Source organism: Sorex fumeus, unplaced genomic scaffold, assembly GCF_029834395.1.
Source record: "Sorex fumeus unplaced genomic scaffold, SorFum_2.1 ptg000002l, whole genome shotgun sequence".
Taxonomy (NCBI): domain Eukaryota; kingdom Metazoa; phylum Chordata; class Mammalia; order Eulipotyphla; family Soricidae; genus Sorex; species Sorex fumeus.
Window position 1 is genome coordinate 24,210,126 of NW_026606059.1, and position 12,084 is coordinate 24,222,209.

The following is a 12,084-nucleotide window of genomic DNA, read 5'->3' on the forward strand; positions in this document are numbered from 1 at the left end:
CCTTTACAAAGGCTTTTTAAACTTTCAAATGGAAGAACAGTGTTTTGTTCAACTACCACCCCAAAACATTTAGGGTCATTTACAAAGTTAAACATTCATGTTACTTGATGAAGAAAAATGAATTACAAAACGAATTACTTTTCTCACTAAAAATGTAATCTTGTAACTTTTTTCAAGTGCCATATAAAGAATTAATATAATTAATTTGTACCTGATCATCCAGCGGCAACTCACAGAAGGCAGGAATATATTTAGCCCATTCCACTAACACTAAGAGCTGCTGTTTCATTGATTCACAGACATCACCAACACCTGCAATTTTCTTAACATTTATATCAGTGCTTACACCAGGGCTGGAAGCTGAGATCTAGAATTTTGAAGAACATAATAGTTCATTATTTTAAATGATACATAACCAAATAAACCTCTCTTTTTTCCACACTGGCTTAAATAAATAAACAACACTAAAGTGGGCTCTATCATTGTCATAGTATCTTGATTATATAGCAAACATTTGAGAATTATATTTCAAGTGGGAAATATTTAATGTTCAGCACCATGCTTTTTGAGTTGAATTTTATTCCTCTTGCCAATTTTGCAAATGGCAAAATAAGTTATCATAACTCTCGGGGAGTTACAAAATTCAACCTAACTATACAAAAAGACTTAAAGTATCCACATGGAACGTGGTGAGATTATTTTAATTAAAATATGATACTTTTATTAACAAAGTTCATTTTAGGATGGAGTGTATCTGACTGGTAGAATTAATACACCAGATGTACAAGACCCTGGGTTTAATTCCCAACACCAGCAAACACAAACAAACTTTCATTTGCTTAAGTTTATAAACTATTTCCAGTGGATAAAGCTTATCAAACTGGAGGGAAATGATTAATAGCAGAAGCCAGAACCCTTTCTGTTGTTTCATTAAATGGAAATTTATCAAGCAATACAGGAAACCAACCCTGAAGAGCTTAATACATAATGACAGATATTAAACTTAAAAAAAAAATTAAACCTCGTAAAAATATAGGTGATGTTAGAATGCCTCTCTGCTGAAAAAAAAAACCGCCATGGTCAAAGCTCTAATTTTAGTACATAATGTATGTATAACATTTCCTCATAAGGCTCTTTTCAGTCATTCACTCAAAGTTTTATAGACCATCAAGCAATCTCTAACTAATGATGATGATAATGCTGAGATTTAACCTCATCATATTACCCATGACTTATCAAAAACGAAAGTAGTCACACTGACTCATACTGGACCTGATGAACTAGTTAGCTATTTTATAATTTCATTTATAATACAGAAGTATCTTCAACTTTCCTAACAATGCTAAAATAAACTGTTCTTAGAAAGTTTACTTGTTTGTTTGGTATTTTATATGTTACCAATGCCCTACTTGAAAAAAATAAAACTGATATTCTCATTCTATAAATTTTAAAGAATATAGCTCCTTTGCCTCTGTTTTCTAAATTTGCCTCTGTCTTCCAAATGACTGTTTCCAACCCAGATGTGTAGGTGAACTCCTGAGTTCAAAGTCATCTTCCAGGAAGAAAACTTCATGCATGCCTCACACAAACTCTGAAAGTTATGGCTATAGGTTTTTTAAGATTTGATCAAGAAAATCCAATACTGCCCCCTCCCCAGATCATTGTACCTTGAGTTAAGTATTTTTCATTCTCTTGACAAAAACTAATTTTTAATACTCTTAGACCGAAGTGTCCCTTTCCCCACCATTTGTAATATGGGATCTCATGCAGGAAAAGGCAGAAACAACAGACCAATCAATACTTTCAAAGTAAAAGTCTTGAATTTGTGGTACATGCGATTTGTTTTCATTCACGTGGGTACTGTCACTGTCAGTCTTCGGCTGTTCATCGATTTGCTTCACCACCCGGGGGAGATACTCTTGGTACCTTGCCACACTCTCTGAGAGGGGTGGAGGAATCAAACCCGGGTCTCCTGGGTCGGCCGTGTGCAAGGCAAACCCGCTGTGCTATCGCTTCAGCCTACCCCACGTGGATACATTGGAATGAATTGAATTCATTTCATTATTAAGCCTAACAGCTACATCATTCTATTAAAAGGGGATGGATGCTGGGATGCTGGAGTGTAGCAGATACCTGGCGAGACCGAACTTCGGCTTGTGCCAACGTGTTAATGGAGGGGATGTTGCTGCCATCAAATGTGCTTCTTCTGGTGCTTATTCTATCTCGTTCATTCTGCACAGCTACAGGGAAAGCACAGTAATCATTGGTGAGTTCACTTCAATATATGTCAGGGCATTATAGTTTCAAAATTTTTAAAAGTCAAAAGCGGGAGAGATTTTTTTTTTTAACGTAGTACTGCTATTTATTCAGCCACTGATTAGCTGATTGATTTGGACATGAACTCCACCTTACTTTTTTTTTCATAGTTTTATTTATTTATTTATTTTTCTTCTTATATTTATTTATTGAATCACTGTGGAGAGGTGTTTTTTTTTAAGAGAACTTGGGGGAGACGTTTTTCATTCTGTACCACTTTTTAAAAGTGGAAAAGAGCCAGGCTTGTCACTAGATCTCCTGAAATAATGTCTTTTGGGACTTGGTGAGTAAACTCATGTTTGAAAGTATTGAGTCAGCCGGTTCATCCACGTTATATTTTTTTAATAGCATTGTTTTCCACTGTCTCGAAGTTAAAAAAAACTGTAAGATAACTAGATGAAGAGTTTTGCCTGTGAGATTAAGCAGGTCAAAGATAACAGTGTATTCACTGTCAAAAGATATGAAACTTATACACAGACTGAAACTTACATATTCTTTTTTTCTTATAAGATACAAGAAAAAACGGAAAGTAGATTTATTATAGTCAAGGTGATTTTAAGATTGTGGCTTATGAGCTCTGATGTAATGGTAACCTCTGGGCTATTTACAAATGTGTATACAGCAAAAGTTACAGCTCTTAGGAGGTTTCTGAAGATGAAGACAATTAGACTAATTTGCTTCAGAAAGGAAAGAAAAAGACTGATGAGGAACTTTAAATTTCTTATTAAAAACTGCAGTTGTCAATATACGGAAGAGTGGTCAGAAGCATATAAATTACGTATTTGTCATATCAAGAATAATGTAAATCTGAAGTTAACATTGGATTTTGAAGTATAAGAAGTAAAATTACTTCCTGCTAACTAAAAAGAACAAAAATCAAGGCCTGTCAACCCTACGCTATTTAGATTAATGATCAACCTGTTCAGCTGAGAAGGCACTGAACCATTAGAATATTTTTTCAGTAATACTCATTTTAGTAAATAAACAAAATAAAGCTAAAAATCTTTTATCCAAAATTCACTGTTCCTGATCAACTCCATTAAGTTAAAAGAAAAAAAATACTTCACCTTTTTTGCCTTTAAAACTGAATGTCTTTAAACTGGAATGAATCATTAATATTTATTTCAAAATCATATTTACTGGCAACTTATGTGCTCTCTTTTTTACAGAAACTACCACTGATTTTCAGACTAAACTGACTGGCATGGAAATGTATATGTCGAGATAAAAAATTAAAATATAAATTATGCTTTTATAAATTTCATTTATAATGATCTAATGAGATAAATTTAAAGATCAATCTTTATAAAGGATTCATAACTTTCTGACTGCTATAAATTAATATTTTCATTGAACATTTATTATACTATTGCTATAAGAGATATGTATATACTCTGAAACCCCAAAAATTACTTTTATAATTCATTTCAAAAAATTATATTAATTTTATGAATAAGAAAATATATATTACTATTTTTGAATATCAACCTATTTCAAAAATTTTAAAACTCAGAAGAAAATAAGTGATTGATATTTGTTTCTACTTTTGTATGATTTAAGCTAGCATTTAAGTGTACACTGAAAAAAGATTGACAAAGTATGAAGTTAATTCTATAAGCTATCAAATATCCCATGAGAAATGTTATTTAGAAATCATAAAGTGCTAATTTAGGTGTAAACTTTCCTTCACCTTTGATAATAGCAATTTTCATTAAAGAAATAGAATTTTCATCATTAAAATTATTAAGAAAAAAAACAAAACTATGTTGAAGATGGGTATGATAGTTTTTTTTCATCTAGTTCTTTTTATAATTTGTGAAATCATTCTGAAAATATCTTTTTCTGACATTTGTAAATATGGCAAAATTCATAAGCATAATATACTCTGGCTTATCCTATGCCAAATTTTAAAAGTTACTTAATAACTTTTTAAATTTTAAATTTTCCATATTTATAAGATAATGTAACATGCTCCATGTGAAATAAGCAAGCGCCTAAAAGAGTACTGATTTTAACAGATAAGTCTCTTAATAAAATGCAAATTCCCTATGAGTGATTGTGGCTCTTAGCTTCACAACTGAAATGTCAACACCTGTAAAACTTCGGGAAGTAGCAGTTTTCAATAAAATATTTGTAAAATTAAGGAATTGTGAAAAGTAAATGTTCAGTTAGTAGATAGGAAATGAATTGGCATAGAGGATAAAAATGTGTTTTAAAGTACATTTACAATTGTACCCCTTCACTGGATTTTTCCATTCATATTTTCTGAACAAGCCATAATAACATAATTGAGATAATAAATATGCTGCCAGATAAACAGTAGTAAAGGGAAGACTGTATGGAATCAGCAACAGTTTTCATACAGACTAGATCCACTGCTTACCAGCAGGATGTAAATCCTTACAATTAACAAATCTCCAGTGAATCATTTTTCATTTAAAAAAATTGAGGAAAATCAGAATCCTGTGAAAACTTATTGTGATCAAATGGATTGCGTGAGAAAAAAATATTTTCATCATCAATAACGTCAATTATCATTTTTATGTTTCAATAATTACCTTCTTTTTTCATTCCTGCTCTAAAACACTTTCTTAATCGACAATATCTACATTGATTTCTTTTGTCCTTGTCAACCACACACTGCCGGCTAAACCTGTAATATCAAACAAAGATATATTAGTTTGCAGAAAAACATTTACAAAAATAAAATGGATTTTAAATAAATCTGGCCAAAATTGGCATCATAGAAAGAATGCATAAGAACAATTAATTAAGATTTTTCCTGTTTCAAGATTAAACTTTACATGAAACTACAAATCTCCTTCATCTAGTATTGCTTATAACAAAAGTTGAATCATCTCACTTTTAGTCAGCATTCATAAACATTCCTTCATGAATAATGAAAACCAAAGGTAACATAAGGATGAGATGGAGGGTCATGGCACTTTAGTGGTGTTAGGGTGAAATAATTTGAGCATCAATACTATAAATTTAATACAATTATCACTATACTACCTAAACTATAATAAAATATCTTAAATAAGCAAAAATCTTTGTTAAATAAATTCTAGTTGATTATTTTGAAGTGCTTTAATGTGATAGAGAATATTACAGATGTTTATTTTCATCACTTTCACACTTCCATCTTTCTAGATGTCCTTTTATTATTTTTACTTTAAATCTATTGAAGCTTACTCTAATGTCAAAATGTATATTAAAAGGTGGTTGAAAGAAACCTGAATGCCCAAGAACAGATGACTGGTTAAAGAAACTTTGGTACATCTACACAATGGAGTACTATGTAGCTGTTAGAAAAGATGAAGTCATGAAATTTATATACAAGTGGTACAATATGAAAAGTATCATGCTAAGCGAAATGAGTCAGAAAGAGAGGGATAGACATAGAAAGATTGCATTCTTCTGGGGGATATAAAGTAACAAAGTATGAGATTAATACCCAAGAATAGCTGAGATCAGCACCAGGAGGATTACTCCATAACTTAGAGGCCAGCCGGGTATCCTAGAGGAAAGGGCAGTTCAGATAGAGAAGGGAGCAGCAAATAAAGGGTATTTGGAGGATCCTCCCAGGAGGGGAGATGCATGTCGAAAGTAGACTATGGACTGAACATGTTTGCCACTCAATGCCTCTTTTGCAGACCACAACACCCAAAAGGAGAGAGAGAACACAGGGGATTGCCCTGCCACAGAGGCAGGGGGGGATGGGGGGTGGGGGTGGGGGGATATTATCCATGGTGGTGGAAAATGGGCACTGGTGGAGGGATGGGTATCTGACCATTGTATAATCGAAACCCAAGCACAAAAAATTGTAAATCTACAACTGTAAAACAAAAAAGAAAGAAACAAAAAAATTAAAAAAGAAATTTAGTAGCACTCGGATGGGGGAGATGGGGGGTGGGAGGGATACTGGGATCCGTGGTGGTGGGAAATGGGTACTGGTGGAGGGATGGGTACTTGATCATTGTATAATTTTTAAAAAAAAGGTGGTTGAGAACTGCATGTAGAGGGTAGTCTGTATTGTTATGTACTTCTTCACAATAGACTCCATGTAGCACTGTAGTACTGTCCTCCCATTGTTCATCGATTTGCTCGAGCAGGCACCAGTAAGGTCTCCATTGTGAGACTTGTTACTGTTTTTGGCATATTGAATATGCCACGAGGAGCTTGCCAGGCTCTGCCGTGTGGACAGGACACTCTCGGTAGCTTGCTGGGCTCTCCGAGAGGGACAGAGGAATCAAACCCGGATGGGTCTCGTGAAAGGCAAATGTGCTATCACTCCACTGTGCTATCACTCCAGCCCTAGACTAGATATAATCAGAAAAAGAAAAAAAGACAAGATATAATCAGAAAAAAATATCAGTAAGGTTGTAATGAATCAGAACCTTCACAAACTATAATACAAAATTCTGAAGCAGAAGCTAAAACTTTGGCAGTTTGTTCAAAGACTTAAACATGGTTGTTTTATGTTCCAATAATTTCACTCCTAGCTATATAACGAAGAGAAATGAAAATGTATAATCAGGCAAAAACTTATACATAAATATCAACAGCAGCATTGCTTAAGATATCCCCAAATGGGGACAGCGCAAAGAACCATCAAAAAAGAAAAAGAAAAGAAAAAACAAAAACAAAGCCAAATTCCCCAAACTGAAAACAAGAACATAGGGGCCAGAGTAGTAATACAGCAGGTTGGGTGCTTGCCCAAGTTCAACCCCTGGCAAACCATATCATCTATGGAAGCCCGCCAAGAGTGATTCCTAAGTGCAGAACCAAGAATAAGCACTGTTGGGTATGGCCTAAAAACAAAAACAACAACAACAAAAATATGAAGAAAACAACTCCCCCCCAAAAAAACAAAAAATCCCCAAAACCACAAAGAAAATGAATACCCATCAGTTTATGAATTGAGGACAAAAGAAGCATGGACACATAATAGAATACCATTTGTCAATAAATAAGAATCAAGTACTGATGCAGTTACAACACTGAAAAACCCTGAAAACACTCCTCTAAGTGAAACATGTCAAGAAACCAAAGGTCACATTATGTGTAATTTCATTTATATTAAATGATCAGAGAAGGTAAATCTGTAGAAACAAAATAGATTAGTTGCTATTCTAAAGTGATAAAGGAGTGTAGTCAGCATATGATTTCTTCATAGAAGGATGAATATGTTATAAATTGTAGTGATCTTAAACAACTGTGTAAACTGTTTAAAAAGTTGAACTATATCACTTTGAAAAAAAGAGTAATTATCTCTGGGATTAGACTATACTTGAGTCCCTGGTCCACCATTTATTTATTTTTTAGCCAACTCCAGACATGCACGGTGCTCAGAGCTTACGCCTGGCTCTGTGCTCAAGGTTCACTCTTTTTTTTTTTTTTGCTTTTTGGGTCACACCTGGTGAGGAACAGGGGTTACTCCTGACTCATGCCCTCAGGAATTATTCCTGGCTGTGCTCAGGGGACCATATGAGATGCTGGGAATGGAACCCGGGTCGGCCACGTTCAAGGGAAATGCCCTACCCACTGTGCTATTGCTCCAGCCTCTCACAGGGTTCATTCTTGATGGGACTTCAAAGACCTTAAGAAGTGCTGGGGATAAAACCCAGGTGGGCTGCATGCAAGGAAAGTGTTTTGCCCAGTGTACTATTTTCCCAGTCCATACTATTTATTCTTTATATATATGTGTGTGTGTGTGTGTGTGTACAATATATATGTGTGTATATATATATATATATATATATATATATATATATATATATACACACACACACGGCAAAGCCTGGCAAGCTACCCATGACGTGTTTGATATCCATGACGTGTTTGATATGCCAAACACAGTAACAAGTCTCACAATGTTACTGGGCCCGCTCGAGCAAATAGATGAACAAAAAGGAGGACAGTGACAGTGATATATATATATATATGCACTGTGATTTACAAACCTTTTCATAGTTGAGTTTCTGGCATACAATATTCTAGCACCAATCTTACCCCATTGAGATATTTATGCCGCCAATGTACCCAGTTTTCCTCCATGTCCCAACTTGCTTTCTTGAAAAGCACAATTTTAAGTTTAGTCATTGAAACTGGATCTCATGTGTTCGAATCTGTTGGTCATGTGCTTCAGTTCTACACCACTAATGTGTTGAGACCCCAGGCTCCTGCCCTTTCTACCTCAAGTCTCTCTCTTCTTAATTCCTCGCCTAAGTTCCTGGTTTCTTTCTCTATTGTTCACCATTTACTCTTTATAGGATGTGAGGATACAATATAATATATAATATTAAGATGTTTGATACCACACTAAGATGTGTGCATTGCATGTCATTGGCCTGGGTTTGATCTATGCTCCCTGAGCACAGAGCCTGAAGTAAGGCCTGAGCACAGTTGGGTATGGCCCAAACACTAACTCCCCCCAAATAAATAAATAAAATATATTCTTATATAATAACTTCTATGTGACTATAAATAAACATAATAATGCATATTTTGAGAAGGACTGAAACATCAATCTAAAAAGTTGAAACAAAGTTCAACTTTAGAAATATGTAGATCTGAAAATAGCAAAATCTTTATGTCGCCAAACTTAAATAAATACAGTGACTATTTTTAAAATGAGAAAATTATGGAATGTGTTTAGTGACAAAATATGTAAAGATTAGGTTGGCAATACCATCCATGTTGGAAAGTTGAAAGGATTTCAAAATTATTTGAATTCTTTTAGTTTCCAAAAGTTCTGTGAAAATATTAGTTCCCATTTTTACCAGACAAGAAAGGGGTGAATATGTTGAAGAGCATTTGTTTTGATATTCTCAGATTCCAAAAAGTTGTTGGGTTTAATTGCGAGGGTTTTCATTTTTTACATATATGCATTTCACCTCTAATAGAACACATGATTCAAAAAGCATTATATATGGTTATTTTTAAATTTTAGTTAATAATTTTTGAAGCACTAAATATTTTATGTAATCACAGAGAAATGGTTTTCTGATACCTAATTTTTTATCTCTTGCATTCTGATATAATATAAAATCAAGAACCATTTTTGTTTTCTAGGTTTACAATTTTTATCCTACTTAATGTTCTCCTAGACAAATTACTAGAGAACACTAGCTGGATATTTCAACTGTTACATATTAACTTTTCCCCACACTCTTAGAAATCAAAGGCATTGTATCCTGAGATAAGTAAACTATTTCAAATGCCCAATTTGTTCCTAAAACAAGATAACAATCCTTTACATTACATCTTTCATCTATATAACTAACAGATATTTCTGCTGACAGATTGGTCATATTAGTACTTCATACTTAGAGTAGGTGTACTCTGCATTCAAGTACTGAAATTCTGATCAGTTGTGATAATGTATCTCCATCCCTTCATTGTGCTATGATGATGAATGAAGAGTATTTTTAAAAAATTCCTAGAAACAGATGACACCTACAACATAGTAAGTTTTAGACAAAACCCCTAAATTTAATGGAAAATATTTTAAAAATACATTTAAGTTTTTAAGATTGAAAACTAAATTTGATTCACTAACATCAGACAATACCCAACTTATCTGTATTTTTCTATTTTTGTTTTGAAAGACACAGATATACCAACATACAAAAAGAAAAGCTTAAAAACAAACACCGTGGAGCTATTTATATACAGATCAATACATGTCTAATGGGATATGAACATGTAGTAAAACCATAAAGAAACTCAAGGAAAACAGCAAGTACAATGTTAAGACTAGTTTTTTCTAAGAAGAAGAAAAGTAATGGGGAAGAGTCTGCTAGAGGCTTCAATTATTACTGGTGTAAGCTGGATGGAAAGTATGTGGATATCTTTGACTGTTTTATGATTGATACAATTTTTAATTAAAGCACTGTAGCACTGTCCTCCCGTTGTTCATCGATTTGCTTGAGCGGGCACCAGTAACATCTCCATTGTGAGACTTGTTACGGTTTTTGGCATATTGAATACACCATGGGTAGCTTGCCAGGCTCTGCTGTAAGGGGGGGATACTCTCGGTAGTTTGCCAGGCTCTCCGAGAGGGGCGGAGGAATTGAACCCAGGTCGCCTGGGTTGGCCACATGCAAGGCAAATGCCCTACCCACTGTGCTATTGCTCCAACCCTTTTAATTAAATATCTGCAATATTTAATTAAAATGAACCAGTATGAGATTGGATATTGCATATACACCTTCACTTTCTCACCCTGAATGCTGCTTATAGATTTTCTTTTTGAAGGTTAACAGAAGCTTTTCAGATGCCATTTTGAACCACCTCTAAAGATAACTTTCTTTCCTGAGAGGAGCAATTCAAATACCTGCAAGAATAAACATGACTCTTGCGTATGCTACGTCTGAAGAAGCCCTTGCATCCATCACAACTTGATGCTCCATAGTGTTTTCCTGTCGCTCTGTCTCCACATATAGCACAAAGACAGTTGACACCGTTGTCTGTGGTATTCATACTTGTGGTCTCTGGGGCAGAACTGTCTGTGAGAGAAAGCAGAAAGAGAGAGTTCACAATACAACTTAGTATTAGATTTAATTACCTGATAGGCTCAGAGTAGTCCATTTCTTGGCTTCTTGAAGGTTTCAAAATATTGCTTTTAAAAAACAAAACACAAAACAAAACAACACCCACAGTCTCTTTTCTTTGGCCATTCTCTATTCCAATCCCTCTAGGATTTCTGACAATAAAATATTGGACAACCAAAGGACTCAGACCACCAACTACTATCTTTCCCACAAGGAGCTCCTCAAATTCAATAACACTGAATATCATTGTGCATCAAGGTAAGAAATCTCCACATTTATTCTCTTGGGGCTGAGGAAGGGTCACTGATAGACAATTTGGCTTGCATGTATGAGTCTATAGGTTTGATTCCTGGCACCACAAATTACAACAACAAATTTTATACTTAGTCATAATGCTTTACCTATCATAGTGAAATAACCAAAATATTGATTTAACTACTTTCAAGTTCCATAGTCAGTTAAAGTGGAATGCCATTAGAAAGGGCCTTAAATGATTATGTTAAGAGAAGTAATTCAAAAAACAAAAACACCATATGTATCACTTATATATGGACTATATGGGCCAACAGAACAGAACGAAACCACACCATTAGATTCACAACAAAAAAAGATCATTAGTAGAAATAAAAGGAATGAGCAGAGGTGGAAGAAAGAGTTGGAGAGGGTCAATTGGCAAGTAGTGGATGGAAGTCAAACTTTTGCTGCAGGATACGGTATTAACAGGACATTTACAGAGTTATGAATCAGTATTCAAACTATAAATTGTAAGCCTATGATCTTACTCAAAAAAGAAAAAGTACCAACAGCACTCCAGTTTTCCTTTAGAACTTACTCTTTCTTTTGTGTTTCTTTTGTCATTCAATGGTAGTATTCAGGACATAAGGCCAATAATATTAGAATCCTCACTGAATCTCTCCTTTATTTTTTATATTCAACCAAGCAACAAGTCTCTATTTAAAAATCTAAGAGAGGATCTTCTCATCTGCCTTTCAAATAGAACTTATAATTTCACTTAATTTGTAAAACTATTTCAGTTTATTAAATTATATAGTTGATTTACTTATTTATTACCTATACACATAGATATTTTAAAGATTTCTTAAATATCAATATAATTGACTATATCTTAAAGGATATGTTCATACTTAAAATATATTGAAATATAGGGTAATAAATTAGCAAACTATAAAATTGCATAACATAATCATAA

General features: G+C 34.0%; 1 protein-coding gene across 1 annotated transcript in view; it reads right to left on the reverse strand.

Annotated features, from left to right (window-relative positions):
- HNF4G (hepatocyte nuclear factor 4 gamma) overlaps positions 1-12,084 on the reverse strand; it is a 130,086-nt gene that overhangs the window by 12,798 nt on the left and 105,204 nt on the right. The window contains exons 3-6 of the mRNA XM_056110602.1: positions 10,658-10,829; positions 4,875-4,969; positions 2,134-2,240; positions 212-367 (exon numbers count right to left, since the gene is read on the reverse strand). Of these exons, the coding sequence (XP_055966577.1) occupies positions 212-367; positions 2,134-2,240; positions 4,875-4,969; positions 10,658-10,803 (504 nt within the window). The 5' untranslated portion in view covers positions 10,804-10,829. The remainder of the gene's footprint in view (positions 1-211; positions 368-2,133; positions 2,241-4,874; positions 4,970-10,657; positions 10,830-12,084) is intronic.